We start from the raw sequence: 27,130 nt of genomic DNA on the forward strand, positions 1-27,130 counted from the left end.
AAAAATGTGAGTTTGCTTACATAAGTTCTCTGTCTGCCACCATCCATGTAAGATGTGACTCTCCTTGCCTTCTGCCACAATTGTGAGGCATCCCCAGCCACGTGGAACTGTGAGTCTAATTATAAACCTCTTTCTTCTGTAAATTGCCCAGTCTCAGGTATGTCTTTATTAGCAGCATGAAAATGAACTAATACACACCTCTAAGACTAACGTTTCTGAAATAGGGAATGGCAATCTGAATGCCAGTTGTCCTGGGAATAAACTCTTAGAAGATCCCACATTTGAGAAGCAGGGGAGGGATGTGATGATCACACAGGCAGGCTCCAACACTCGGGAAGATAACTCACACTAACCTGCGGCAGCCTTTCTGGTTTGGTTGGTGTAAGTCTTTTAAGGTGCAATGTACATTTGTCTTATGAAGAAAATGATATCTTTACTATTTCACTAGTTCTATAAGACAATTTTTCTCCAAAAAGAGTTCAACTATACGCTATATGCAGATGATATAATTGTCCTCACTTTCTCAAAATCTAGCTTGTCATCCACCAAAGCACTCTCACGATAGTACATAGTGAAAGCTTTTACATAGTTTTAAAGATCATTGTTTAAAGTCCTGTAAGGATCTGCAGTATCCGATGCACTTTAAGTTTCGGTCCCTGTCCTCTTCTGTAACCTGCTGGTCCTGCAATACCGAGCTACGTGCATGGCTCTGCCTGAACCTTAGTGATGCATGTCCCTGTGCTTACACACGTGCAGTGCCCTCTGCCTCAGACACTGTCCCTTTTCCTCCTGGCCATCTGACAGATGCATACTCATCCTCCAAGTCACAGTTTGATCATGTTTGTGGTGCTTTTCCTGCCTGTCTATAATGAATCTGGGGGAACCTTTTCAGTATGTCCCTGCAGCCGAAGAGCAATTCCACTGTGCAGATGGACTTTCGAGTCTAGACTTGTCTGGAGACCTAATCACTTAGCTTCATTTCATGTGTGTGTGTGTACGTGCGCGCACGCACCTGTGTGTGTGTATGTGTATGTGTGCGCACGCACCTGTGTATGTGTATGTGCACGCACGCACCTGTGTGTGTGTATGTGTATGTGAGCACACGCACCTGTGTGTGTGTGTGTGTATGTGCGTGCATGCACCCGTGTGTGTGTGTGTGTGTGTGTGTGTGTGTATGTGTTATGTATAGGCTGCCCATTCAAAGCCTACTTCAAAGAAACAATTCTGCTGTCTTGACTAGTCAGTGGGGATATTGTGCAGATGAAGGAGACTTCGGGAATCTCATGGCCTTGTCTTGGCTGTATAGTAAGTGATAAGGACTGCTGTAAGCACTGCGTTTCTGTTGCTCTAGAGAAGGCTTCTAACACACTAGCTGGTTTGAAGGCAGCAGGAGTTTAGCAGGCAGGTGAGTTTTAGAAAGTCTTTCCAGAGAGAAGGGTTTGCATGTGCAAAGAATTCTTACTTTGAAGAAGACTTTGAATGGGTGGCTTATACACACACACACACACACACACACATAAAAGAAATGAAGCCAAGAGATTAGTCTAGACTTGCTAACCTGTTTCAGAAACTCAACCAAGTAACTGTATTTAACTCTGAAAGGGTCCATAGAGATGTGGGTTCAAATCCCAGCTCAGTCATTTAATATCAGCTTCCTTACTTGAAAAATATAGTAAAAACGTAAATTTCTTGTGAATATTACATGATTTATAAATATTTAATGTTTAATAAATATTTCCTTTTCTCCCTGAATAGAAAGTACATAAAGATGAGTGTTTTACGTATGCACAGTGCATATGTGCCTGTACACGTACACGTACACACATGCACGCAATCCATTTCAGAACCACACATTGATATTTCAACACCCTGAAAGCAGAATTATCCCCTCCCTTTGAGTCACATCAAATGAACATGCCCAAACTCTTAGTTCCAATTTGGGAACTTTAAAGAACAGATAGGATTTTGGCTCTGACATCGATCTCTACTGCTTTTAAATCACACTTGTGAAAGACACATTTACAAGCACTGTGACATCTCATTCCACCTTAGAAGCACCTACTCAGACCCACAGCTGTCTGTACACGTGAAAGGACACGCTCAAGACTCCATCCTTTTCTTTTTCTTTTGCAGGTAATTCATGTGTCAGTAATACAAATGTTTAGCAAAACCAGAATGGAAGTATTATAAAATCACCCAAAGAAGTTATGCTTTGGTTTATACATCTCTAACAATAGTATCTGACATCAAAGCACTCTATCTATAAATTTAATAAATAATTTTTAAGTGGTAAAACTTAAGGATCACAAGTATATCAAAAGCAAAAAAAAAAAACACTTTAATTTATGGCTGGTAAGTATGCAACTAGCAACAACTGTTTGAGACTAATTTGGCAATGTAAACCTAGAGTCTTAAAATGTAAATTTCTCAAGCCCAGCAACTCCACTTTGGTGACTCTTACACCAGGAAATAATCTGGACTTCTGGAGGGAATTTTGGGTACCAAGTAGTTCATTTTGCTATTTTTATAATGTTGAAGTATCAGAAACAATCAAATGGCCAAAAATAACAAAACGAACTAGTGAACTGGTGGAATAACAGGACAGCTGTCTCTGTTAACACTATCCTTGCTCATTTGTTGTTTATCACTAGACGGTGAGCATCATGAGAGGAGAATGCAGAAGACTCAATGAATCACTGAGTAGGTACACCCAGGCATGCACAAATGCATGATTTAGAGAGATATATAACAATATGGAAAAATATATATAATGCAATATTAGGTAAAAACAACCAAAAAATGCAACATTATAAATAGAGATTACAATGATCAGACCATATAGAGAGCCTAAAAATACTGAAAAATAAACAAATGAATTAACTGACAGGGTAACATCTAAATAACTGTGATTTTCCTTCTGTATTTCTGCATTGTTTGAACTTTCTATAGCTAACAAATATTATAATAGGACCTATCTCTTGAAGTTCATATGAAGTTTAAATGCTTAGCACAGTGCTGAAGACAAAATGAGTTTTCATTAAACATTCAAAAGTTTTGCAAAATACTACCGTCTTGTTTTGAATTAAATGTGGCCCTTTATCTTCTCTCGCTCCACAATCCCCTACAAAATGTAGTAAAGGAATATAAGCATCTAAACCTGCAAAGATAACCAAAAAAGAACAAGGAAAACAGAAAATGCAAGGGGCAGACATCAGATGAGGGACTTCAAACACCGTTAAGTGGAGAATGGGAGATGGAGGCCTGTTAACTGACTTGGCAGAGAGGCACAAGCAGTGACCTAGTGCCTGCAGAAGGAAGCACCATACGACTTGCAGCTCTCAGGCCTCTGGTGAGCAGGAAGCAGGTGCCGTGGAGGACAGGGGTACAACAGGGGTTGTGTGCGACAGGAGGAGAGCTGAAAATCTTGACAATTGTAACAGGATGCTGCTGTTATTCTTTGGGATTCTGTGGTGAACCACATTTCCATGGCCGTAATCATGATTTACCCTTGTTTCAAACCAAATCTTGATATTAATATATTTTGTGGATGGACAAAAGTTGTAAAAGGGGTCATAAAAGAGACAGAGAGTTAAGTCTCTATCAAGGCAAGAAGTGGACACTTCTGAAGTTGACAAATCAAGGAATAGTGGGATTACATGGGTAATTGGTTCCAGTACCCCTCCCACCCATGGCTACCAAAATTCACAGATGCTCAAGTTTCTTATACACAGTGGTATAGCATTTGCATATAACTCATACACATCCTCTGTATACTTTAATCATCTGTAGATTTCTTGAAATACCTAATACAATGTCTACACACAGCTTTGTCTGCGTGGATTTAATGTAGCACTTGGGGCAAATTCAAGTTTTGCTGTATGGAATTTTGGTGAATTTTATTTTCTGATTATTTTTGACCTATGTGTGATTGAATACATCGATGTGGAACCCATGTACAGAAGGCCAACTGTTTCTGGCCAACACAGAAACACGGAGGCCAGGATGAGAAAAACAGTAGTTAAAAGAGTTGAAAGGGGTGGCCGCCAAGAGTGGGAGTGGCAGATGAGCAGAGATGACCTGGGGAACTAGTTTGTTCTGCTTTTTAAACCATAAATCTTTGGGGATTTTTTGATTATTTCAAGTAGGTTTATACATTCACTTGATAAAATTCAAAATCAATTTTGACCAAAATCTGGCTAGGACATGCATTATCTGTTTGGGCATCATCTATCTCGGGCATCCTAATCTAAGCCCTACTCCTCCCTCTGTGGCACGGCGATAACACCACCAACCCAATATTTCAAGAAGCTAACACCTATTGTAAACGCAAAGCGCTTAGCACACACAGTCTCTATAGAAGGCTCAAAAACTTTTTATATAATGTGTTCTCCAAAGTTAGCTATTTTAACTGACTGAGGGAAACTAATAACATAGATGGGTAAAAGACATTTTATGCTTTTAGCCACAGCCTCGGCTTTAAATAATTTCCTCCTACATGAGCTGTATTCTGTCTCTGCAGCCAGGGCCATAATGGCCATAATGACAGATGTCTAGGGCCCCTTAGACATCATGTCACAGGACAGGAATTAACATCGCTTGGGTTCTTGGCTGAGCAGTGTTTGGAGCCTTGGCTGAGCCTCTCACTTCCTGACAAAGGGAAGCAGAAAAGGGGATGGTGTGGTGAGGCCTGTGTTGTCCTGACTCTTCCACCTCACCCCATCTAGAGTGTCCAGATGTCCCCACTGCACCCAACCTCTCTGCACTTCCTGCTGCCTTGTACCAGATACAACGTGTCTGTGGGACGGGTCAGTGGGACGTGCAGGGGGAAGGGCGGCCTGGGTCCAGGCTATGCTACTGGGCTTCTCGGCACCTGGGCTCCTGGACTCAGGGCCAGTGTTTCATCATTAGATGCCACAGTGCTACCCAGGATGGCCAGAAACTGTAAGCTCCAACTCTTTTGCACTAATAAGGAGTTGACTTCTTTCCTTTTTTGGCTATAAATAACACCATTCTTGACACTGTCTTAGGATTGTGTGTGTCCTATTACTGATAGTGTGAAATAATCCTTAAAATGAAAACTGGGAGAACCAGACGTAAGTCCCACTCTGCTTTAATTAGCCACATTATTTCCACAAATAATTTCATTTCCACGGATCAGTTTTCTCATCTGCAAAGCAGGCATGTTGCTGGCACTCACCCTACTTATACATGTGTGTAATTCATAGGAGCTGGAATTAATGCAAGTGATGTGTAAGCTATAAAATACTGTACAAAAGCAAGGGGAAAGAGGAGAAAGACGATGAGTGAGTGCTACGCTCATACAAGAGATCAAAAGGACAGTGAGCTTACCTTTCTCGGTGAGAGAAGGCAGAACAACCAAAGGGCAAAAACTGGGAGCATTATTTTGAGCAACTGAAAAGAAAAAAAGCAGTCTTTTAGTTCTTTTCTACCCCCTTGGTATCACTGAGTTCAGAATGCATTAATAGGAGTACAAGATGGGGATCATGAAATCCGACTTAAGCAGACAGACTGTCCCACCCGATAGGTCAGGGTGGGCTGGATGATGCTGAGCTAACAAACAATCTCAACATCTAAGTGGCTTAGAACAGTACAGGATCCCTCTCCTTGCACCACCTGCCTACTGCAGATAGGCTGGGAGCTTTGCTCTACGTTATCCTCTCTCAAGGACCAGGCTGGAAAGGGCAACTTCTTGCTCCAGGTTTCAGTAATTGCCATGCAGGGCGAAACGAATACAGCAGATTTCAGTCTTGCTCTCAGAGCTTTTGCCTAAAAGTGACACATATCACTCCTTTTCTCATGACATTGACCAAAGGTAGGAATGAGATCAAGGGTGAGGAAGTGCAGTCCCACCCCGTCCCAGAGAGTAGAGAGCAGAAACGTGTGGGCAACAACACAAATGCCAGTCACTATCACTTACTGACTCTGTGACCTGGGTGAGGCACTTATCCTTTCTGGGCCTCAGTTTTCACATTTGTGCAATGAGAATAGCACCACCTACCTGGAGAATTACTATGAAATTACTGGAGATAACACAATTTATTACATTTGGCACTATGCCCACATAAGATACAAGCTCAGCAAATGTCAGCTGCTAATGGCAGGCAGCACAGTATGGTGACAGCCTGGACTTTGAAGGCAGGCAGACCAGATATGGGCCTCAACAGACCACTTGGAAGCAGTGCAGAGTGACAAGCCCTCTAACTTCCTCTATTTTCAGTTCCACCATTGATAAAATGAAGATGATATAAAAATTAAATGAAGAACCAGACCCAGTATGTGACCCACAAATGCGAATTACCTTCTTCCCCTTTTCTTCCCTTACTGAACATATCTAAATCTTCATCATTCCTTTCTCTCTAATGGCCCAAACTAGGACCATACATGGGACCTCCTTGCTCACGAGGAGCTGCGGCAACGTAGCATGGCCAGCAGTCAAAAGTAGGGGCTCCCGCGTCAGCGATCCCAGGTCAGTGGCCCCCGGCAAGATTGGTTTGTTGTTTTTCTGCTGTGTAACCTTGAGCAAATTACTCAACCTCTCTGTCCTCAGTTTCCTTGTCTATAAAATGGGCATAATAACAGTGCCTCTCTTAGGGTTGCGAGGTTTAGATGAGCTGATGCTGGTCCAACTTTGGTCATGTAGTAACATTTAATACATCCTGCCTCTTATTCACTCTTAACACTGTCCTTTAACAATAATACACCCTCATCACATCTCTTGTCCCTGTGTGTCTCCATGAAAAGGTATGGGTCAGAGTTATGCTCTATTCTGGTCCCAAAGTCCTTATGTGGGTCCTCTCACATCCACCTCCTTCTCTGCCTTCTCCACTTTGGTCAAGTATGCCAAACCCCAGCCTCTCTGGGTTCCAGAGCCTTCAATCCTATTGTGTCTTTTTCTGCTTGGCATCATCGCCCTAGAAGCACCTGCCACTGTCATTCTAAGCAACCAGATCTCAAACTTTGACAGCCTCCAAATTACCTGGAGGACATGATAACACAAACCTTGCTGGGTCCCACCCCAGAGTGTCTGATTTGGCAGGTCCAGGAAGGGATCTAAGGTTTACATTTTTAGCAAGTTCCGCATTGCTGCTGTTGCTGCTGATCCACATTGAGCCAAGGCTTCTGTATCTCACGTTCTGGGAGCTCCTCATGTAACTCATAATTGCTCATAAGTACCCCCACGCTCCACTACACGCAGTTGGACAGGCTGACACTTGTCATCCTGTTGTCACTTGTTTAAAATATCTGTTCTTCCTGGAAGAGACTCTGAGAACCAGGCTCCTAAGAATGCAACCTTCAGAGAACAATCTCCCTATCTATATTGAGGGCATTCAAATGTCCATTCTTGGATCCAGTAATTCTGTTCTTAGAAATTTACTTTGAGCTTCTGAGTTGGTGAATACACAGAGGTTCTGGGAGGGTGGGGCGCCTAAAAACGGTATGGAGGCTCCTCCCCCGGCCCCCTTGTCCTATGCACCCCTTCCCTTTTTGAGTTGTGTCCTTTATAATAAAACTTTAATAGTTAGTGGTTTCCCTGAGTTCTGGGAGCTATTCTAACAAGTTATTGACCCTAAGGAGGAGATCATGAAAACCCCCATTTATATGGTCAGAAGTGCAGGAGCCCAGGACTCGTGACTGGCAGCTGAAGTGGGGGGCAGTCTTCTGTGACAGAGACTTAACCTGTGGGGTCTGACTTTAACTCCAGGTAGTGAGTGTCTGAATTGAATTGAGTCACTGGTCTAGAAGGTTGAAGAATTGGTTGGTGGTGAGGCAGGGGGCAGGGGGGGAAACACATATTTGATATAAGAAACATTGTGAGTAAAAAACAGCTCTTACTTCCACATCTTCAGCTGTAACGTTATTTGTCAGAACAGCACTGCAAGGGATAACTGTAGGCCCCATCTCATCAGACTGTTAGGGAATTAAATGAGATACTGCATGTCAAATGCTAGCCTAGTGCCAGGAGCAGATTCTATGCTTAGTAAAAGGTAAGAAGCTGGTGAGAGGATGTGAATGTTGATAAAGAATAGCTTCTACAGTAAATTGCTTCCTACATATGGAAGTTTCTATGTGGGTTGTAGAGACACATAATTAGAAGAACTTGTCATTTCCTTTCCAGGTTCTTATATCTAGAATTTCAACAGGGTCCAAAAACATTTGTTTAGCAGAAGACAGGAACTGTAAGTTCAACTGTCTTTTCTAGACATCACATTCGACTTTGTAAACAGACCTTGCCCCACTTGCAGACAATGCACAGCTGCAGATAAGATGGGCAGCCCTATTTCTCTTCAAAGAACAGAGTCCCAATGCCCCAGAGGCCCACCCTTTCCAGGAAGCCCTGGGCTCTGGCGTACTGCTTAACCACAGAGCAGCGCCCCCCTTATTGCACACACCACACCCACCTCACCTCAGCACTTACACCCTTGTCCTCTGGAGGCTCAGAACAGTTCCTCTCTGGCTCTACTGCCAGGAAAAGGTTGCAAACAGTCTCATTTGCATTCACAATTGCTTAGCCTGAGACTCTGAGGCTCTGTGCTAAGATGCATGAAACTTTCTGCTCACTTCTGAGCTCTGCTTATTGCAGAATCAGAAGGCCTATGGCTGCAGGCTCTTTAGACTCTCCTCTTGGTGCTCCGCTGCACTAGGTCTGTGCTTTTCTCTTTCTGAATGCTGGGAGACCCTGCTCTGTCCTTTGATCTGTGACCACAGCCCTGTAAGAAGGTAATGTTGCAATTGTCCATGTTTGCAGGCCTCTGCCTCTGAGGCTGTGAGGTCTGTAAGGGCTGGTCAGTGCCACTGCTCTTCGCCCCACTCCCCTTTCTTCATGTCCAGCTTTCCCCCAGAGTCACTTTTGTATACTCCCATGTATAACAGAATTTCCTGTTCCTCCCTCATGCTCTGAAGAAACACCACCAGCCTCCTATCTCACCCCTGGGATCCCACTACAGTAACACAAGCCACATCGTAGTGTAATTCTCTGATTGGAGAGAATAATTATCTCTTGAGGATGGGGAGGAGAATAGCACCCTCCTCCCAGGGGCATGTGAGTTGATACAAGGAATGCCTTTAGAATAGTGTCTATATATGGTTTGGAAGTGTGTCCCCTCCAAATCTCATGTTGAAGTGTATCCTTCAGGGTTGGAGGTGAGCCTGGCAGGAGGTGTTTGGGTCATGGGGATGGATCTGTCATGAATGGCTTGGTGCTGTCCTCGCAGTAACGAGTGAGCTCTCGCTCTATGAGCTCACACAAGTAGTTGTTTAAAACAGCCTGGCACCTCCTCTCTCTTGATCCCTCTCTCTTTCTCTCAGTCGCACCATGTGACAGGTCTGCTTCCCCTTACCTTCTGCCAAGAGTAAAAGCTTCCTGAGGCCTATACAGAAGCTGGGCAGATGCTGGTGCCAGGCTTGCACGGCCTGCAGGACCATGAGCCAAATACACCTCTTTTCTTTATAAATTACCCAGTCTTGGGTACTCCTTTATAGCAATGCAAAATGAATGAACACAGTATGACATAGAGTAAGTGCTTAAGAAAGGTCTGTTTCTTAAACATCTGTCTGCTTAGCTAGACAGTCAACCCTTTGTGGGCAGGAACTTCTACCCCCTGTGCCAACAAGTTGTTTGGCACATCACAGGAACTCAATAAATCTCAGTTCCTAATGATCCTAGTGGCAGTTTCTCAGAAACAGGGGACCTAGCGTGACATGGTTTGGCTCTGTGTCCCCACCCAAATCTCACCTTGTAGATCCCATAATTCCCACATGTTGTGGGAGGGACCTGGTGGGAGATGATTGAATCATGGGGGCAGGTCTTTCCTGTGCTGTTCTTGTGATAGTGAAGGGGTCTCATGAGATCTATGGTTTTAAAAAAGGGAGTTTCCCTGCACAAGTTCTCTCTTTGCCTGCTGCCATTCACGTAAGACATGACTTGCACCTCCTTGACTTCTGCCACGATTGTGAGGCTTCCTCAGCCATGTGGAACTGTAAGGCCAGTTAAACGCCTTTTTTCTGTAAATTAGCCAGTCTCAGGTATGTCTTTAACAGCAGCATGAAAATGGACTAATGCATAGCATTAGTGGGCTCATAGTCACCACTCAGTACAGATGTCACTACACTGAATGACCAAACCACGGACTTGAAGCAAGGCCAAAGTCTATCATTGAAAATATTCAGCAAATCCTTGGTAAAAATGTTTGCCTCATGTGTCAGTGCTGACAGAGAGGTGAAGGAGAGGATCCTAATCAACCTGCAAGGCTCAGGCCCAGGAATTCCTTCCTCTAAGCAGACTTTTCTAGCCCCATAGAGTCTACTTCCTACTATTATATATGTGATTATCTAACACAAACGTAAGACTGGGGAAAAAAGTAACGGCAATGTCAGCTTCCGTGCTGGGACTTTACATCAGTATACTGGTGTGGTCTTGTTTACTAGAGAAAATAGAATCCAAGATCATACTAATGTTTAGAACTCAGCTAAGAAGTATGTTTTGGCTCAAACTGTATCATAAATCAAAAGATGGTTCCTTACTGGTCAACATGACCCAGCTGTGAGAATAATTTATTAAACCAGACTCCTTAAGTAAGGTTCCTCTTCTCCACCTAATCCCTGGGCCTGAGCCTGGCAGGATGGAAAGGATCTTCTCCTTCACCTCTCTGTCAGCACTGGCACGTGAGATGAAAATTTACTCATAGCAGAAGGGGAAGGGGAAGCAGACCTATCACATGGTGAGACTGAGAGAAAGAGAGGGAACAAAAGACAGGAGATGCCAGGCTCTTTTAAACAACTACTTCTCATGTGAACTCATAGAGTGAGAGCTCACTCATTACTGTGAGGACAGCACCAAGCCATTCATGATGGATCCATCCCCATGACCCAAACACCTCCCACCAGGCTCACCTCCAACTCTGGAGGTCACATTTCAACATGAGGTTTGGAGGGGTCTTAGGTCTTAGGAGGAGACAATCCACAAAGTCTTAAGGCTTATCCCACCACCCACTTTTGTCTGAGGAAGATAACTTAAGGGAGAAAAAACCTTGTCCTGCTCTGCTGGAAAGTCATATCACACCAGGTCAACACAACCTTGTGACAGCCAGCCCTCCTCCTTCTGTTCTGAAATGAGAAATATGGAGCCACTCACACCAGAATGCCCATAAGCCATGTGTATTCCAAGGCATTTTCTGCTCAGGGGCCATGGATGGAAAAATTACAGTCTGATGACATTGTAGCACTTTTTCTTTCTCTCCACAGGCACCCAGACACTGAAAGCAGACAGTACACAGTATGAAAGACCACCTGCTCGGGCAGAGGAAATTGCAGGAGCTGGGCCTTAGGTCAAAAGGAGGGCCTATAGGAACTTTCCAGCAACATACTACCACACCCCCTCTATGGTTTCATTGTTTGTCCCCTCCAAAACTCATGTTAAAATTAAATTGCCATTGCAACATTAATAAGAGGTGAAACCTTTATGAGGCAGAGTCCTCATGGGTGGGACAAACAACATTATAAAAGGGCAAGTTTGATTCCCTTTCTTTTCTTTGCTCTTCTGTCCTTCCTCATGGAATGACACAGCAAGAAGGTCCTTGACAGATGCTGGCTCCGTCTTTGACTCTTCAGTCTCCAGAACTGAGAGCCAATGCATTTCTGTTTATTATAAATTACCTAGTCTGTGGTATTCTGTTATAGCAGCACAAAACGGACTAAGACACCTCCCCAGCACAATTTATTTATCCTATGTTCCCGTGACACTTTATTGATGAGTATTCTAGTATTTCATCTATTCTGCTATATTCAGCCATATTTTCTCATATCTTCCTCATGAGTCTGTGTCTAAGGAAAATGAATATATCTTATTAATCTCACTTTCCACAGTGCACAGCACAGTATATAGCTGAAAATAGACACTCAGTAAAGTTGAAAAACTTATGGTAAGAGAGACCCAGCACTAGAATGTTTTTTAATTTATAATCTGTAACTCCTTCTTACACTGTAAGTGACTACAAAACAGAAATCATGGCTTATTCACATTCAATCACACAACATAGTGTTTTAGAGTCAAAAAGACTTGTGTCCAAATTCTAACTATATGATTTACTTTCTGGTGACCTTGAGTAAGTGACAACCTCTCTGAGCCTCTATTTCATCATGATACATGGGTGTGAGAATTAAGTGAGATAATTCAGGCAAAGTATTTGGAATCCAGCCAGGCACACAATATGAGCCCAATAAATAGGGGTTATATTGGTAATGCCAGAGGACCCCCAGGTATGATTGATGCTCAGTCAATGTTGGTTGAATAAGAACCCCTCTGTGAATTTTTAATTCCCTGCTCTAAGTTTCTGGTCAAAACTCCTGAGTTGAGTCCCCAGACTGAACCCACAGAATATACGCTGGAAAAAGTTAATGATCTATGCAGTCAGATGAAAAGAAACAGAACAGATGGAAAGAGTTGGGACAATGTGTACCTTGGTTCCTTCCCCTGCCAACTCCTGTCAAGATGTTGTAACACTCTGGTCTGATTCTCATTACTTCTGAACAAATGAATTACTTCTTAAGCTTCTTTTTAACCAACTCTTCCATGAGTAATACGAAGATGGAAAATGACATTTTTCAGACTTTAGTGAGGTGAGGAGGTGAGAGAACAGATGGGGCAAGGGGGAACTGAGAGGTGAGAGCTCTGTTCTGAAGTCCCCCAAATACCCAGTGCTGGCATTGGGTCTCCTTTGGGGCCAAAGACCTGGGCAGGTATTTTCTCCCTTCCTCTATGAGTTAAAGCAGAGAAACTGTTATACATGGAACATTATTTCTTACATAGAAACCCACTGAGGATATTTCATTATAAAATCCTGATGTTTTCCTAAAATAATTTCAGATGTTAAAATAAAATAAAAAGCCAATAGAGTAAACTCAGATCAAATCACAGGATGCTGAAGGTGGACAGCAGCAGGAAGATCCCATTCAAGAGTAACAATTAACTCCAAAAACATCTTCCATGAAGTTGAGACACACACAGGGAATGGGTAGGTTTGGGAGCAAGGGCCAAGGGCCAGGTCCTGCCTAGGAGCTGTATCTGGACCTTTCAGGTTGGATATGGCTGTGGAACAAGGCACTAAACCACCAACTGGTTTGATTTGTTAGTTTATTAGTATTTATTTTCAATGTATTAGTCCATTTCTTGTTAATCAAATGAGTTGGAGGAAAGCCAGTCAGAAAAGGTGTCCAGACATTTTTCTGTCTAGTCATTTACGGGATGTGAAATGCCTGCCAGAGGCAACATCATAAAGGGAAGGAGAGTAAGTTTGGGGTCATCAGGTCTGGGCCTGAAGCCTGTCTCTGCTTCCTACCAGCTGTGTGCTTTGGGTCAAACAATTCAACTTTCTATGCTGCGATATTCTCACCTTAAAATGGAAGAAACAATACCTACTCTGCAGGAGTATTATGAATTGTAAGTGATATAACCATGTAAATCCATCATGGTCTGACACACAGCAGACATACAAAGAATGTCATTTCTTCTCTCCTTGCCTACTTTAGGCAAAGTGTTATATTGATTAATATAATGAACGCCTAAGTCAAAGATAGGAATATCAAAGAGTCCTTCCAGATCAGACAGTCCATGACTCTAATTTCTAGGGCAAATGCCAACTAAGAGCCAGAATTCACTGTACATTTACTCTGAAACTAACAAGGAAGCCACTAGTGAGAGAAGTTGGAAGCACTAAAACTCAGCTCAGCCTCTCTCTAATTTGACTCCTCCTAACTGAACACAGGGTGTTTCACCTTTCTGGATCTGAGACATCTTGGTGAATTTGCTTCTGGGACACAGGATGAAGATGTCTAGTTTCCATGTGGCCACCCACTATTCCGCAAGTCTATCCATACCACAAACACCTGGGATGTAAGCGGTGACAGGATCACAGTGAGTCTCATTCGCTATTCTCACCAATGGAAAAACTGAGGAAGTGGTGTGACTTCCCTAAAGACAACCCCATAGTAAGTAGATGGCAGAGTTAGAACAATCCTAACGTTTCCTTATCTGACTCCAAGAGCTTTTGTGCTACACTGTAAATGCCATTCATTCACTCCTTCAACAATTTCAAATTGAGCTTCTAAAATACACCCAGCCAGGCATGGTGGCTCACGCCTGTAATCCCAGTACTTTGGGAGGCCGAGGTGGGTGGATCACAAGGTCAAGAGAGTGAGACTATCCTGGCCAACATGGAGAAACCCCATGTCTACTTTTAAAAATATAAAAATTAGCTGGGCGTGGTGGCATGTGCTTGTAGTCCCAGCTACTCGGGAGGCTGAGGCAGGAAAATTGCTTGAACCCAGGCGGCGGAGATTGCAGTGAGCTGAGATTGTGCCACTGTACTCCAGCCTGGCGCCTGGTGACAGAGTGAGACTCTGTCTCAAAAAAAAAAAAATGCACCCAGATATAATCAGAGTCATACCTTAAGAACCCATGTTGGGCCAATGCTGCCTTGGCCCTAAAGTCCTAACTCTATATGCATTGTCAAATACACATAGGTTGTCCCTGTTTTCCTCCACTGGACTACCATGTGCTACACTGCCTTGATTGTCAAGGTAAGAAAACCAAGGGAATGTGCCAGAGTCTACTTCTATCGATTTTGCTTGTCCAGCAACAGTGCCTTCACTATTCTTTGAGGAATATCCCCTACCCTAGTGCATACAGTCTTGTTGGGACTGTCAAGCTGCCCCACTCTCCCTCTGGCAGTGTACTGACTAAGCCCAGGTGGGATCAAACTCTCCCCCTTGAATTTAAAGGTTGAATATAACCACTAAACCCTATGAAGCAAATTAACAATGATCATGGCACACTGAATAAGTTGTCCATTTGTTCTTGCTACATACGTCCATGGAAATGGTCCATTTCCATCTTTACTGAGACCTAGTTGCACATCCTTCCTTTGAGTCAATGAGCAGACTTCCAATAAGTTTCTTGTCTGCTTAAGTTAAACAGAATCCATTTCTGTTGCTTGAACCCAGTGAATCTTGACTAATCTACTCACCAATCCAAGAACATTGTGTAATGCATGGCTGGGAAATAGTTAACCAAAGATGCTCACATAGCTGTCAAGGGAAAGCTGCTTACTGGGCTTCCGGTACCATCCAAAGGGATAAGTATGGACTTCAATGTCAGGAGAGCCACAGTCCAAAATGCGCCATGCTCCTCCATTATCTTCACTGCACATCTGAAGTCCCAAACTGTTCAGAGTGAGGCATGTCACCTCTCCTCCTAGGGGGAAAAAAAAAGCAGGATCAGGAAAATGAGTACAATGGAAGAATCTAACGAATGAGAAAAATTCTGCAAATGCATTGTTCAGCAGATATTTGGGATACATCACTATATTTCAGATACTATCTCAGCCACTGCTGAAAAACCAGGTACCTGAAATCAAGGAGCCTCTGATCTAAAAGCAAAAGGATAGAGGTGGCTAATACTTATCAGGCAGTTATCATGTACCCAGGGCTGTGCTAGGTCTCTGTTGGTATCACTTCAGTTGATCCTCACATAACCTTAAGAGGAAAGTAGCTTTGGCAGCCTTATATACATATGAGGAAATTGAGGCTCAGGGAGATTAAGTGACTTTTCCAGAATCACACACTAGTAAGGGAATGAACCAAGCTTTAAAATACATATCCTACAAATGGACCCAAAGTTTGCCAAGCTGCCTGAACCAAGCACTGAAAGATGAACAAAAGATAGCTGAGCCAAGAGTGGAAGAAAGAAATTTGGCCAGGCAGAACTGCACAGGTAAAGTGATGATCACGGGACTAGGAGCCATGTCTCAGCTACCACATTTATTAGCCAGTTACCCTCTCCACCCCCCCCACTTCCTTATCTGTGAACGAGGATTACTTCTCTCTACTCACCTAGAGGAGATGCTGAGGATTTGATAAGAGCATAGATGTGACTGTGTTTTCTAAACTGCAGAGTGCTGTGCACAGGGGAGAGGGAGTTATTACCATTATTACCTTTTAATTGGGAAACATTAAGAAATCCAAAGCCAGTGCAGCATGGGTCCATATCACACAATCGTTCACATTCAAAGAACCTGGCATGGGATGAGAAAGAGAAGGACTGAAGGCTTTCATTGGTGGCCCAGGACCTACGGGGTGGGCTGATTGTAGTCATTCTTGCTTTTGGGGATGAGCTTTTTTATGACTACTTAAACTGGGGGTGCTTTGGTCAATGTGCATGAGTGGTTTCTTAGCTTTGAGGTTCATTCTGAAAACAAAATTCTACTCCTCTCAGAAATATTGTCCTGCCATTAGTCATTTATTCACCCATCATTCATCACACATATATTCTGTGCCTAGAATGTGGCAGGCTCCAATCAAGCTAACTCAGGATCCTAAATGTACTTCTTCAATCCTTTTATGTAAGCAGAAAGTCTCAGCTTTGGACTCTGGGAAAATTAAGAAATAATGGAGAAGGCATTTCTAGAAAGAGGAGAGTTCATGGGCTTACAATCAGGGTGACCCAGCCAGAGGCCTGCTGAAGCAGCAGGAGCTGAGCCTACGCTCCCCTTTGCTTCCCCTCTTAATCACCGTGCAATGTGGATAATCACACTCTACCAATGCACTTCTGTTTTCTGGCTCAGCCCATCCAGCCAGACTCTCTCAAGACTAACCTTCTTATCCATTCAGTGTAGCTACTAGTCCCCACCCTCAGCTTCTAGGGCCAGTCATGGCAGGAGGGACTTAATGGCTTCAAACCAATGTTCCTGGGCTCAGTTCCAAGTTCACATGCTCCTGTCTGACCACTCTTTGTTGAATCCTGAGAGCTTTCTCAAATCCTTTGTCCTTTCTTGGTGTGGGGGTCCTGCCTTGTGATTGCCGTTCTCCTTCCCTGAACCCAAGTCGCATCCCAGTGGTGATGCTTTTATCTGCTAGGCAGCATCTCCACTGTTGGCAGCATCTGTGTCCTAATGCCTGCAAGTCACCTCTCTGCCTTTCCATCTCCTAGTTATCTGCCAACATGCCCACTTACCGTTTCCTTTTCCTATCTTGGAAGATCATTTCTAAGATCTAGTCTGGACCATGCATTTTCTCCACCAATTACATTTCCCTGAGTCCAGATGCACAATCTGCTCCCCTAGTTCCCATCTCAGCTCCATGGTCAGGCTGATCCCTGGTTCCAACCCTCCTTTCATCCACCCTTCCCATCAGCACAGTGGTGTCCAGATGAATCTCAAGACAGACTAGCCTGCCTCACCTTTTTACCCCCATTTTCAAAAGTAGACCTTAAGCACCAGCAACATGATTTAGTTTCATAACTCAAGAGTACTTCATAGATCAATGGTTCATGAATGAATGAATGAAGTTTCAAGTATAAAAGAATTACCAGGGGAAGCTTCCAAAAGTTCGGATTCTTGGACCCCATCCCAGGAAATGCTGATTCAGCAGGTTCGAAATAGGCCCCAAGGATGCAGTTTATAAACAGTACCCAAGAATGCAGATCTGTGGATCTCACCCATTAGAATTCACATTCAGCTCTCCAGGTGATTCTAATGGGTAAGGTCCACAAACAATACTAAGAGAGACATCATCTTCAATTAAAGCAGCTAAATAATGACTAAGCAAATAAATCAATAATAAAATAAATTTTAAAAATAATAAATTACTTATATGCCTGTGAGTCTATTAAAATTTCTATTTGCCCTCCAGATTCTGAGTACTACAATGTGAGGGTCTGAGAATCAAGCTTATTACCAAGCTTGATAATTTACATTAAATAATAAGACGTAGCGCAGTGGCTTTTTCATCATCCACCTGCTAGTTCAAGGCTAAATACTGTGTTTACTTATCAGTAGCATACCTGAGCTAAGGTTTTCAGATACAGTTACCTCCTCATTACCTCCTACCCCCTTAGCCCTGGGTTTTGCTTCTGTTTCTAACTGTGATTGTGTCATCTTCTTTAGAGAAGTATTATTAATAATAAACGTTAGGAGTGAGACACAAGTAGCTTACCCGTTAGAAATAGATTTTTCAGACATGGGCACTTTATTTCTAATGGATAGCCCCATCAGTTTTTGGAACGGCAGGCGAGTGTAAAAGTTCTTCACTTTATCTTCCAGTATAACTTCATAAAGGAAGAAAGAAAATATATTACTTAGCGACTTGCTGTAGTCAGGAAAATATGAGGATGAATGAGTAAAACCCAGACTGAAAGTTTCCAATTAAAGATGACATATTAAATTCATATTAACTGTCAGTTCCTATCCCAAATCTCACTAAAATGATGGTAAGTCCACATGGACAGAGATTTTTTTTAAAAAAAAGTGGGACACAGCAACAAAATGTTAGAAGCTAGAAAATATGAGGAATAAAAATGGGTTTAATAGACCTAAGAAAACGACTCAACTTCCCTGCGGTAAGAACCAAGAAGCAATGCAGTCTGCCCTCCGGAATCCCACAAGGTATAAGTACGGTAGCCCTGGGGGTGAAGGTGGCCCAAACTGAAGTACTGGCTGAAGTCTCTTTAAGAAGTTATTAGGTCTCTGGATGTTCTCCTCTGCTCTCCGCAGCCAACAACAGCCCCCTCCCCACCATGGAAGAAGGTAGAAGGTAGAAGGTTCATTTTCTCAAGAGGACAGAAGAGAGGGTCTCTCAGGCACATCAGGTACAGTCCGTGGCATAAGCACTTCACTGGAAGCAGGAGATTCTTTCAAGTCAGCCTGCATAATGAATATTAAGATGTTCCCCACCTCCATTTTCCAAATGTATTTGGTACCAAAACCACCAGCAGCCAGGCTCATACACCAAGGGCAGACGTTGAAACTCCTCTGAAGGAGGAACCTAAAAATACCGGCGTTAGGAATTCTCCAAAGGGCAGCTCAACTGGATTATCCCTCACAGAAACCTAGAGTCAACAAGCTCCCATCACACATTTGCGGCTACGCAGTCATCTTGTGGACCCCTTTGACATTCAAGTGGAAAAATAAGAGTCACTGGACATCTGAGAAAGGCCTCCAACAAAGAAGATAGAACAGTAAATGAAGGGTGACAACATCTGGAGAAAACAGACTGTATGGGGTTAAAAAAAATCTCCAAAAATATGGCATCATTAATGGCCTGGGAGAGAAAAGTCACTGTTGCTGACATTCTCTGTAATATACAGCCAAATGGAAATCTAATACATGCAGTAAAGGCAGCTCTCTTAGGAGAGAGGATTATTTTCTAAAGTCAGTTTGATGCAGTTCTGACTGGCTTCAGATCTCTACAAGGAACACGGACAACTTTACTTTTAAAACAAGAAGAAATTAGTTTTAAGTGTAAATAAACATTTTTGTTTCATTTTTATTTAAAAAAGCCCACTTCTGCATTGAAAAACTGCCCCCAAATAACCTTTTTCATATTTTTTGTTTAAACTGAGACAATCACGCAGTGGTTTATTGATTCTAACCCTGAAAGTTTGGATCCGATTTCCCATCTTCTTGAAACCAATAAAAGTATAAAGAAAACAGTTTTTAAAGAAGAAACTAATCTGGATATTTCTAAAACCACAGAGTCAGCAGCACATCGGAAATACAGTTTATGCAGATTCCTCCAAGTGCTCACCTTTCTTCCGGAACAGGGCCATTGGCCTCTGAGGCAGGATCAGTCTGCAGCCCTGGGGACTGGACTCCATGATGTCATTACACTCCTGCACCTCTGGGTAGAGGGTGCAGGTGAAGTACATGGAACCACTGTCTGTTATTATCTCTGCGAGCTGACAGAAAGAGTGTTCCTGTACACAACCTATAGGCAAGAGAGCAGTGTGTTTTTACATACTGCGGGGTCTACAGGATTCTCTGGGGGGAGGGGGGTAGGAAATGCCTGATAGAGATCCCTCCTAGTTATGGCAGAGGCCTGAGATTGTCATGATCATCCAGTCTGGAAGGCCCATGCAAAAACGCTGGGGTTCTGCTAGTTGTGGAGGGGGCTGTGTGCTCCTGAATAAAGGTAGTGTCAAAGGCATAAGGGGCAAATCTCAAACTCAGCAATACAAGAGGGAAAATAGTAACATTCCAGTGGATCCACCCATGGCCATCTCAGAGGGAGTCAGGATCTGCAGACAGAGGCCATGGGACTGTTAAAAACTATGAACTTTATGAATGGTCTCCCTGCACCTGTGCCCATGTCAGCCTATGCCCTGGTATATATGAGCTCCCCAAGGGTAAGAAACATGGTTGATTTGATTCATTTTGGGTGTTCGCTTTCATCTCTAAAATTAAACGCAAAGTTTTGAACATAATGCATACTTAATAACTGCCAAATAGATGAATGGATACATGGATGGATGGATGGATGGATGGATGGATGGATGGACGCATGGAGAGACAGGTGGATGAAGATAGGTTCTCGGAGCAGAGTAGAGATTAACTACACTGTAACCTTCTTGGAGATAGGGGTTATGTGTTATCTTTCTTTTATATCATCCATGGTACTAAGACTACAGTGATCCCTAAGTTATGACACAAAATTTGACCTTATCTGTTTCTCAGGAGTTGCCAGACTAGGCCTGTGATGCCTGACTGGAGTGTCTGGAAGAAGAAGGACGAGTTTTAGGGATACTTACGAGAAAGGCACCACAGATTTGCCTGCTGGGCTGAAAACAGGTGCTTGAAAAGCCAATGCTTCTGGCTGGGCAGTGATCGATTTTCATTGACAATGACCTGGTCAAGGTCCACAGGGGAGAAAAGTTCTGTTGTCAAGCCTGAAAAAGAAGCAGAGAGTCAACTTCCTTTACATTTATCTCTATAGTGAATATGAGAAAAACACAAGAAACACATACACGAACACACACACACACACACACACACACACCCACACACACACACACACACCCCCCGAGGGGTGGGGGGAGAGAGAGAGAGAATTTTTATGCTGTGTGAAACCAGAGCAGGATTGAAGTCAGTAGACAGAGCTGGGAGTCTGATCAGATAGGAATAGTTCAGAAGGCCCCAGGAAGTCCTAAAAATTATGAGATGGAAAAATCTTAGAATCTAGGTTTGGATAAAGTCTTGGAAGTTATCTGGTCCACCTTTTCACCTAATGCAGAAGTTTTCCCCTTGAGACTTCTGGCTAATGCCTCTGTGGCTTGTCATGACATCATTGTACTGACCACAGCAGCTCACTCCATCATTAGTAAGTTGTATAGTTAAGTTCTCTTTCTGTAACTTTGAACCACTGATCCTCTTTCTGTCTTCTGAAGCAACAAGGAAGTCCAGCCTCTCTCTCAAATGGTAGTCTTTGTCTATAAAGACAGCTTTCAGCTCTGCTTAACCCAAACTTGAACGTTCTAGCTCAACCATTCCCTGAGTCTTTCTTCAGGTATTCACATGCCATAACCCCAGCTTTTCCTGGGGCCTCCACTGCCTACAGAACAGAAGTCCAAGTTCTTTTCTTAATCTGGGCTCTACCTGCATTTTGAGCCTCACCTCGGATTGTTTGGATTTGCACTCCAGCAGCACAACAGTCCTGCTAATTCTAGTTCATCACCACACTGTTTGCAGTCCCTGTGCAATTGCTCATGCACTTCCCTCTGTTGGCTCAAGCTCCATTACACCCTCCTCCCCCACCCAGCAACTCATGTTTAGTTCAACTTAGTGCAACTCATGTTTCAAGGATCAGCTTTGCTCCCTCCTGCTCTGATGTCCTGTGGCTCTATAAAGAGGTTCAACAGGGCCAAGGGCCCTGACATCCAGGCCCTTGGCCCTGGGGATAGCTCTGTATCCTTGGAGGGCTCTGTCTTCCAGGGGGACATACAATGGTGGCATGAGGTATACCAGGAAGATGAACTGGGGAATGTTTGCCATGTCCATCCATTCAGGGCTCTGTATAAGAGGCACTATATCCCATATACACCTCCACTTTGGTGTGGACTTGAGCACTGCACTCTCCTTGTCAGTACCTGTCAGCAGCCACTTTCCACACTCCATAAATCTGGATCAAAAAGACTGAGCTTCTTTACTAGAAAGAACCGCAGTCAGGATAAAGACTTTACAAGCATTTGGCAAGGTCAGAAGTTTGATGCCAGCAGAGGCCCCAGAGACCATGTTACCACCCCAGCCCTCATCTCACGTGATTGTGTAATGGCCAGTCCCCATGCCTGTCTCCCCATCGAACCATGACTAGCACAAAGTAGAAGCTCAGGGAGATCACAGGTTGCCCCTCAAGATGGCAGCGTAAGAGAAGAGAACCAAGGCAGCAGGCCTGAATGCACACCTGCTCCTGGAGCCTTGGCACAGGTGTTCCCCTTACCTGGAACACCGTTTCTCAGGTGTTACCTGGGAGTGTCTGGCAGCTCCTTCTGGTCTCCTCTGAGAAACCTTTCCTGGCCCCTGCAGGCTGCTAGCATTCCTTCTCCTGCATTCTCACTGCACCTGACACCTGTCCACATTGCACCCCTTGCCACATTGTCACGCAGTGGCTGGCATGTGGAATTCTCACTAGTCTATGAATGTTCAAGGTCATGGCCGCATGTGCTCAAAAATGTCTGTTGGATGAAAGAATGAATACTGAAGCCCCTTCATCTTATGCCTGATTTACATGCTGTATTACATAAAGCCATTTCCTACTTCTTTTAAGACTGCACCATCCTTAAAAGCAAGGAGACCAACCACTCTCATTGGCTTCCTGAGTTTGTCTCAAACATTCAGACGAATGGCAGTAACCTGATACACAAAGGGGAAGATTCCTCACTGTCCTCTGAATCAGAGAGGCCATTCCCATGAACACTGAGAAGTACCGTCCAAGTAAACGAGCACATGGAGACGCCACCCGGCCTGGACTCAATGCGATTTCTTCTCCAAGCAGTTTATCTCCTTGAGCCCAGGAATGCAATCAACTGAGAAAGGGAAAACTGAGCTGAGCCTTGTCTATTCACCCTGACTCCCTAGAAGGTCTCCAGTGGGGGCCAAGCTCCACTTCTAGGGGAGAGGGTGGGGAACGTCCTGTGTGAATCATGTGAGAGTTTGGCAGACGCTGCCCTGAGGCAGTGTGTGATGATGGATTTGTCAGAACCTTCTCAAGTGCCACTAACCCACACACATTTACATTGTCACAGCTGTGTGGCTACCTTTCAAAGGCACTGCCAAGTGCAAACACGATGCCCGATCAAAGAGGGGAGGGCAGAGTGCTGGGCAGTTTTTGGCATGTTAAGAACCAGGCACTGTGCCAAGTGTTTGTTATCAATTAGGATAAGAGGTAGACAAGATTATTTTACACACGAATCCAAGGCTTTTAGCGGAGAAGCAAATTCCCCATGGCTGTGCAGTAAGGCATGCATTCAATGGCAGAAATGTGGTTCGGGATCGAGTATCTGCTCTGTAATGTGATGGTTTTTCCCTTGCACCATGTTGTCTTCCTACGCCAGCAGTCTGCCCTGGCTATCCCTCTTCTTCTTCCCTTCGGCTTCCTTCTTTCCTTCTGCTCCTACTCCTCTTCCTACAGTGTGTGCATGCATGCAAATACACACATGTGCCCACACGCGCGCACACACACACACCGCAGACCTCAGGCGCTGTCTTGTCTCCTGGTCCTTGCTGAGCCTGTATTGAGCAGCTGGTCTCCCTCCCTCTCTGAGTTTTTGCTCCACCTCAGTAATAATAATCAGACACTCTTGAGGTAGAGAAGTCCCAGATAGTACATACGTACTGTTCCCATTTGTGTTTGGAATAACAGCTCTCACTGTATGCCACGACATGCAAAAGATTCTCATAGACATCTCATTCATTAAACAATTTCAGAATATTTACACTTTGCTTATACTCTTCAGGACTGACATAAGTGAAGCTGGCACAGTCAGGTGAACCTTGCTCTGTTTCTTTTTTTTCAAGGTTATTATGGTTGCCTTCATTTCCTGCAACAGTGATGAATTTGCAATGGTTTTGCCTTAGTTTCTGTGCCAAATGCTCATCTGAGGAGTGTTCCGTATTTGTAAGCTGGATAACTGGGTCAGAAGATTAAAGGGGGGTCCATGGATACAGAGTAGAGCGATGTCAATAGGTCCGCTCATTGATTAAACTCCTGGTGCACACACTTTGTCTCTGCATTCAGATACCCAAGTGTATAAGAAGGTTCTGGGGTTGGTACCTGTTTCTGTTAGAGATGTTGGCCTTGGCACTGTGCCTTTTCTGCATCCCACAGACTCAGGCCGAGACCCCATGTCAGAATCTAGGAGGAAAAAAAAGAGTTGTTTCAATGTTGGGAAGAACGGGTAGTATTCCACTGGTCAACCAAATGGTAACAGCAATGTGAGAAATTCTCAGGGCCTAAAGCCAGGTGCCTGAGATAAAATCTGGAACAGATGTCCTGACGTGTAGATCCGCAGTCTTTTGTTTTATGTGGAACATCATCCAACCTCTCAATGACAGAACAACCATTGTCTGTGATATTGAAATTATTAACATATGCAAAGCCCTTTCGAGTTAACAATATATGCTCATAAATATTGCTGTTTATAACATCCTATATAGGCAGAGAACAAGGTTTTCATAAAAACTGAGACTTAGAGAGGCAGAATAGTTTATCCCAGACCACTCAAGTGGCCAGTAAATGATTTAGAAATTTTAAAAATTTAACCAAATGTCCAAGTCAGGAATAGGTCTTCCATGAAAGTGAGGGCCTATGGTGATGCAGGTATTGGGCAGGTCTCAAGGCACTTCCCTATAGTGCAGCAAATGTCCTAGACAAATGTATGTCCTTCAACTTTCATCAGTTAACACTTTATCAGCAATGTCTGATAACTAGGAAGTGCTGGACTTGGGACATACTACCAGTGTCTGGTCTCAACCTCAGGACCTCCCAGGTAACCCATGGGCATTTCATGTACCCTCTCCAAGTCTCATTTTTCTTGCCTGGAAAATGAATAAAATATCACCCCCTCTTTAGACCTACCTTATAGGTATAACTAAATGAGAAAAGAAGTACATAATCTCATTTTACCTCTTTAACACGAAAATGATGGCAGACACCTTCCTTTTCTTTTTTCCTCTTCTGCCTCCTCCTCTTTTGCCTTCCTTCTCTTCCTGTTCGTCACCACCGCCCCACCCCCAACATTACTCAGCAGGTATTGTATGTACGGCACTGTTCTAAGCACTTTTCAGGCATTCCTGCATTATTGCTCAGGTAACTCTAAGATCAGTGCTATCTGTGTTGCATGTCAGCCATGGGGAATCTGGGCATGAGAGGCTGGTCCACGGGCTCCCAGTTACACAAGTGAGGATTGATGGCACCAGGATTCACATCTCATCACTCCAACTCTATGCCTTCCTGCTCTTTCAGTTTATCAGCACAAGTCTCCAATCCTCTCTCAGGACACTGAAGATCAGTGAGGAAAGATTAAGGGGACAGGATGAGGGTGATATGAGGTCAGGGGCCTTTCCTCATGCCTCTCACCCAGCACATATGGCCATGACCTGTGATGGGCCACTGCTCCATCTGCTCTCTCCTGAGGCTAGAACCCTTCAAGAGTTCATCTCTCTCCTAAATGCCGTTCATTTTCCCTGGGTCTGAGTTGTCACTTGGTCAACATTCAGAAAACTCTAAGGAGGACAAAGAAGCAGAAGGGAAATGCCAAGCACACATGTTGTCAGACTCCATTTCTCCCCACTCTGTCCCACGCACCCAAGTAGCATTATCTCTGAGCAGGAATTCAGGGCACTACCTGCCTGAGGTCCTGTCCCCAGTCCCTTAGCCTCAGAGAGAAAGGCACACAGGGCTGAGTCCCCTTGGAGAAATGCCTCCTGTGCTTTGCAATGGCTCCAAACTCCCCTCCTGGGAAAAAGGGTGTCCTGCGGTCAGCAAACTTTATCTCATGGGAACCTAGTGCTTCCTCCCTCTACCCTTTCTCGGGTTTCCACAGTAGTTATTTTTCTTTTAGACTTTGGCATCTTATCTGATGAGCTGGAGCCCTTCTGTTCCACAGAAAGTATGCATTTGGAAAGCGACTCTCTACCTATTTCTCTATGGAAATGAAGTGGCCTGTGAATGAGAGATGGTGCCAGACAATCTCATGTAATCAGTGTCCTGCTAACCCCCTCTTCCACTGTGGATCTTACCTTTCCAGAGATAAACCTGCTGAAAATTGGCAAAGGTGCCTTGAGTTCCTTCTAGGGGTGTCAGACCTGCAAAGGAAGATGTTTATTTTTATGAGTTTGAGTGTGCTATCACTGCGTACCCACCATTACCGCAATAGCCCATTTCCCTTGATGCAGGCTCTTCCTAGGCCTGAAAACTCTGTTTCCTATCCGAGGTATAACCCAGGAGCTTCTTGCAGCTCTATTCCAGCTCCCTGGCCCAAAACCAAAGTTGGTCAGATGTCAGGTGTCATGCTGAGGGCACCAAAGGAACTACTTTCATGAGGGGTTGTGAACCTATGACTCAGGAGAGTCATTTAAGGAACTGGATATAGGCTTGAAGAAAGCAAAACTCCTGGGACATTTGAGGGTTATGAGTTTTCCACATCACTTAACTCCTCAGAGACTCTTGCCTCATTGGTAAATGTGGACAGCAATTTCAAGAATGGAAATACTGTACATAAACAATCTTCCGCAGTCCTCAACATTTGATAGGCAGCCACTTGGCAGCTGCCATGACTCAATTGATTACTAATATCAGATTTTCCCTTCTGGCAACCTGTTCTCCCCTGCAGGCCATTCTGGATGATACTAGACTTGCCACACCATCTCTTGAAGGTCGGTGCTGCCCCTTTTGCCTTCGTTCAGTCTTCAGTTCCTTTCAATATCCCGTGATATGGAAGGTGGAGGAAAGAACCCAGATAGCCGAGTCTGGAGGTAAAGAGGCCCCACGCTAAAGGAAAGAGCTGGCTGATAGCTTGAGATGTCAAGATATGATCAAACTTTGCTTTAAATTATCATTAGGAGGTTATTTTTTTTTTACATTTTTAAATTTAAATTTTATTTTACTTTAAGTTCCAGGATACAAGTGCAAAATGTGCAGGTTTGTTACATAGGTATACATGTGCCATGGAGGTTTGCTGTACCTACCAGCCCATCATCTAGATTCTAAGCCCCGCATACATTAGATATTTGTTCTAATGAAGAGCTAGTTATTGATAAACAGTTATTTCCATTTATCCAACACTAGC

The 27,130-nt window shown here is 43.8% G+C and overlaps 1 protein-coding gene across 1 annotated transcript in view; it reads right to left on the minus strand.

Annotated features, from left to right (window-relative positions):
- Window positions 1–27,130, minus strand: part of LOC108283625 (thyroglobulin) — a 180,776-nt gene that overhangs the window by 150,570 nt on the left and 3,076 nt on the right. The window contains exons 2-9 of the mRNA XM_037728416.1: window positions 26,082–26,147; window positions 24,115–24,195; window positions 20,597–20,734; window positions 19,597–19,776; window positions 18,007–18,118; window positions 16,009–16,088; window positions 15,125–15,268; window positions 5,350–5,412 (exon numbers count right to left, since the gene is read on the minus strand). Coding sequence (XP_037584344.1) covers window positions 5,350–5,412; window positions 15,125–15,268; window positions 16,009–16,088; window positions 18,007–18,118; window positions 19,597–19,776; window positions 20,597–20,734; window positions 24,115–24,187 — 790 coding nt within the window. The 5' untranslated portion in view covers window positions 24,188–24,195; window positions 26,082–26,147. The remainder of the gene's footprint in view (window positions 1–5,349; window positions 5,413–15,124; window positions 15,269–16,008; window positions 16,089–18,006; window positions 18,119–19,596; window positions 19,777–20,596; window positions 20,735–24,114; window positions 24,196–26,081; window positions 26,148–27,130) is intronic.

This window comes from Cebus imitator, unplaced genomic scaffold, assembly GCF_001604975.1.
Source record: "Cebus imitator isolate Cc_AM_T3 unplaced genomic scaffold, Cebus_imitator-1.0 Scaffold13, whole genome shotgun sequence".
Lineage (NCBI taxonomy): Eukaryota > Metazoa > Chordata > Mammalia > Primates > Cebidae > Cebus > Cebus imitator.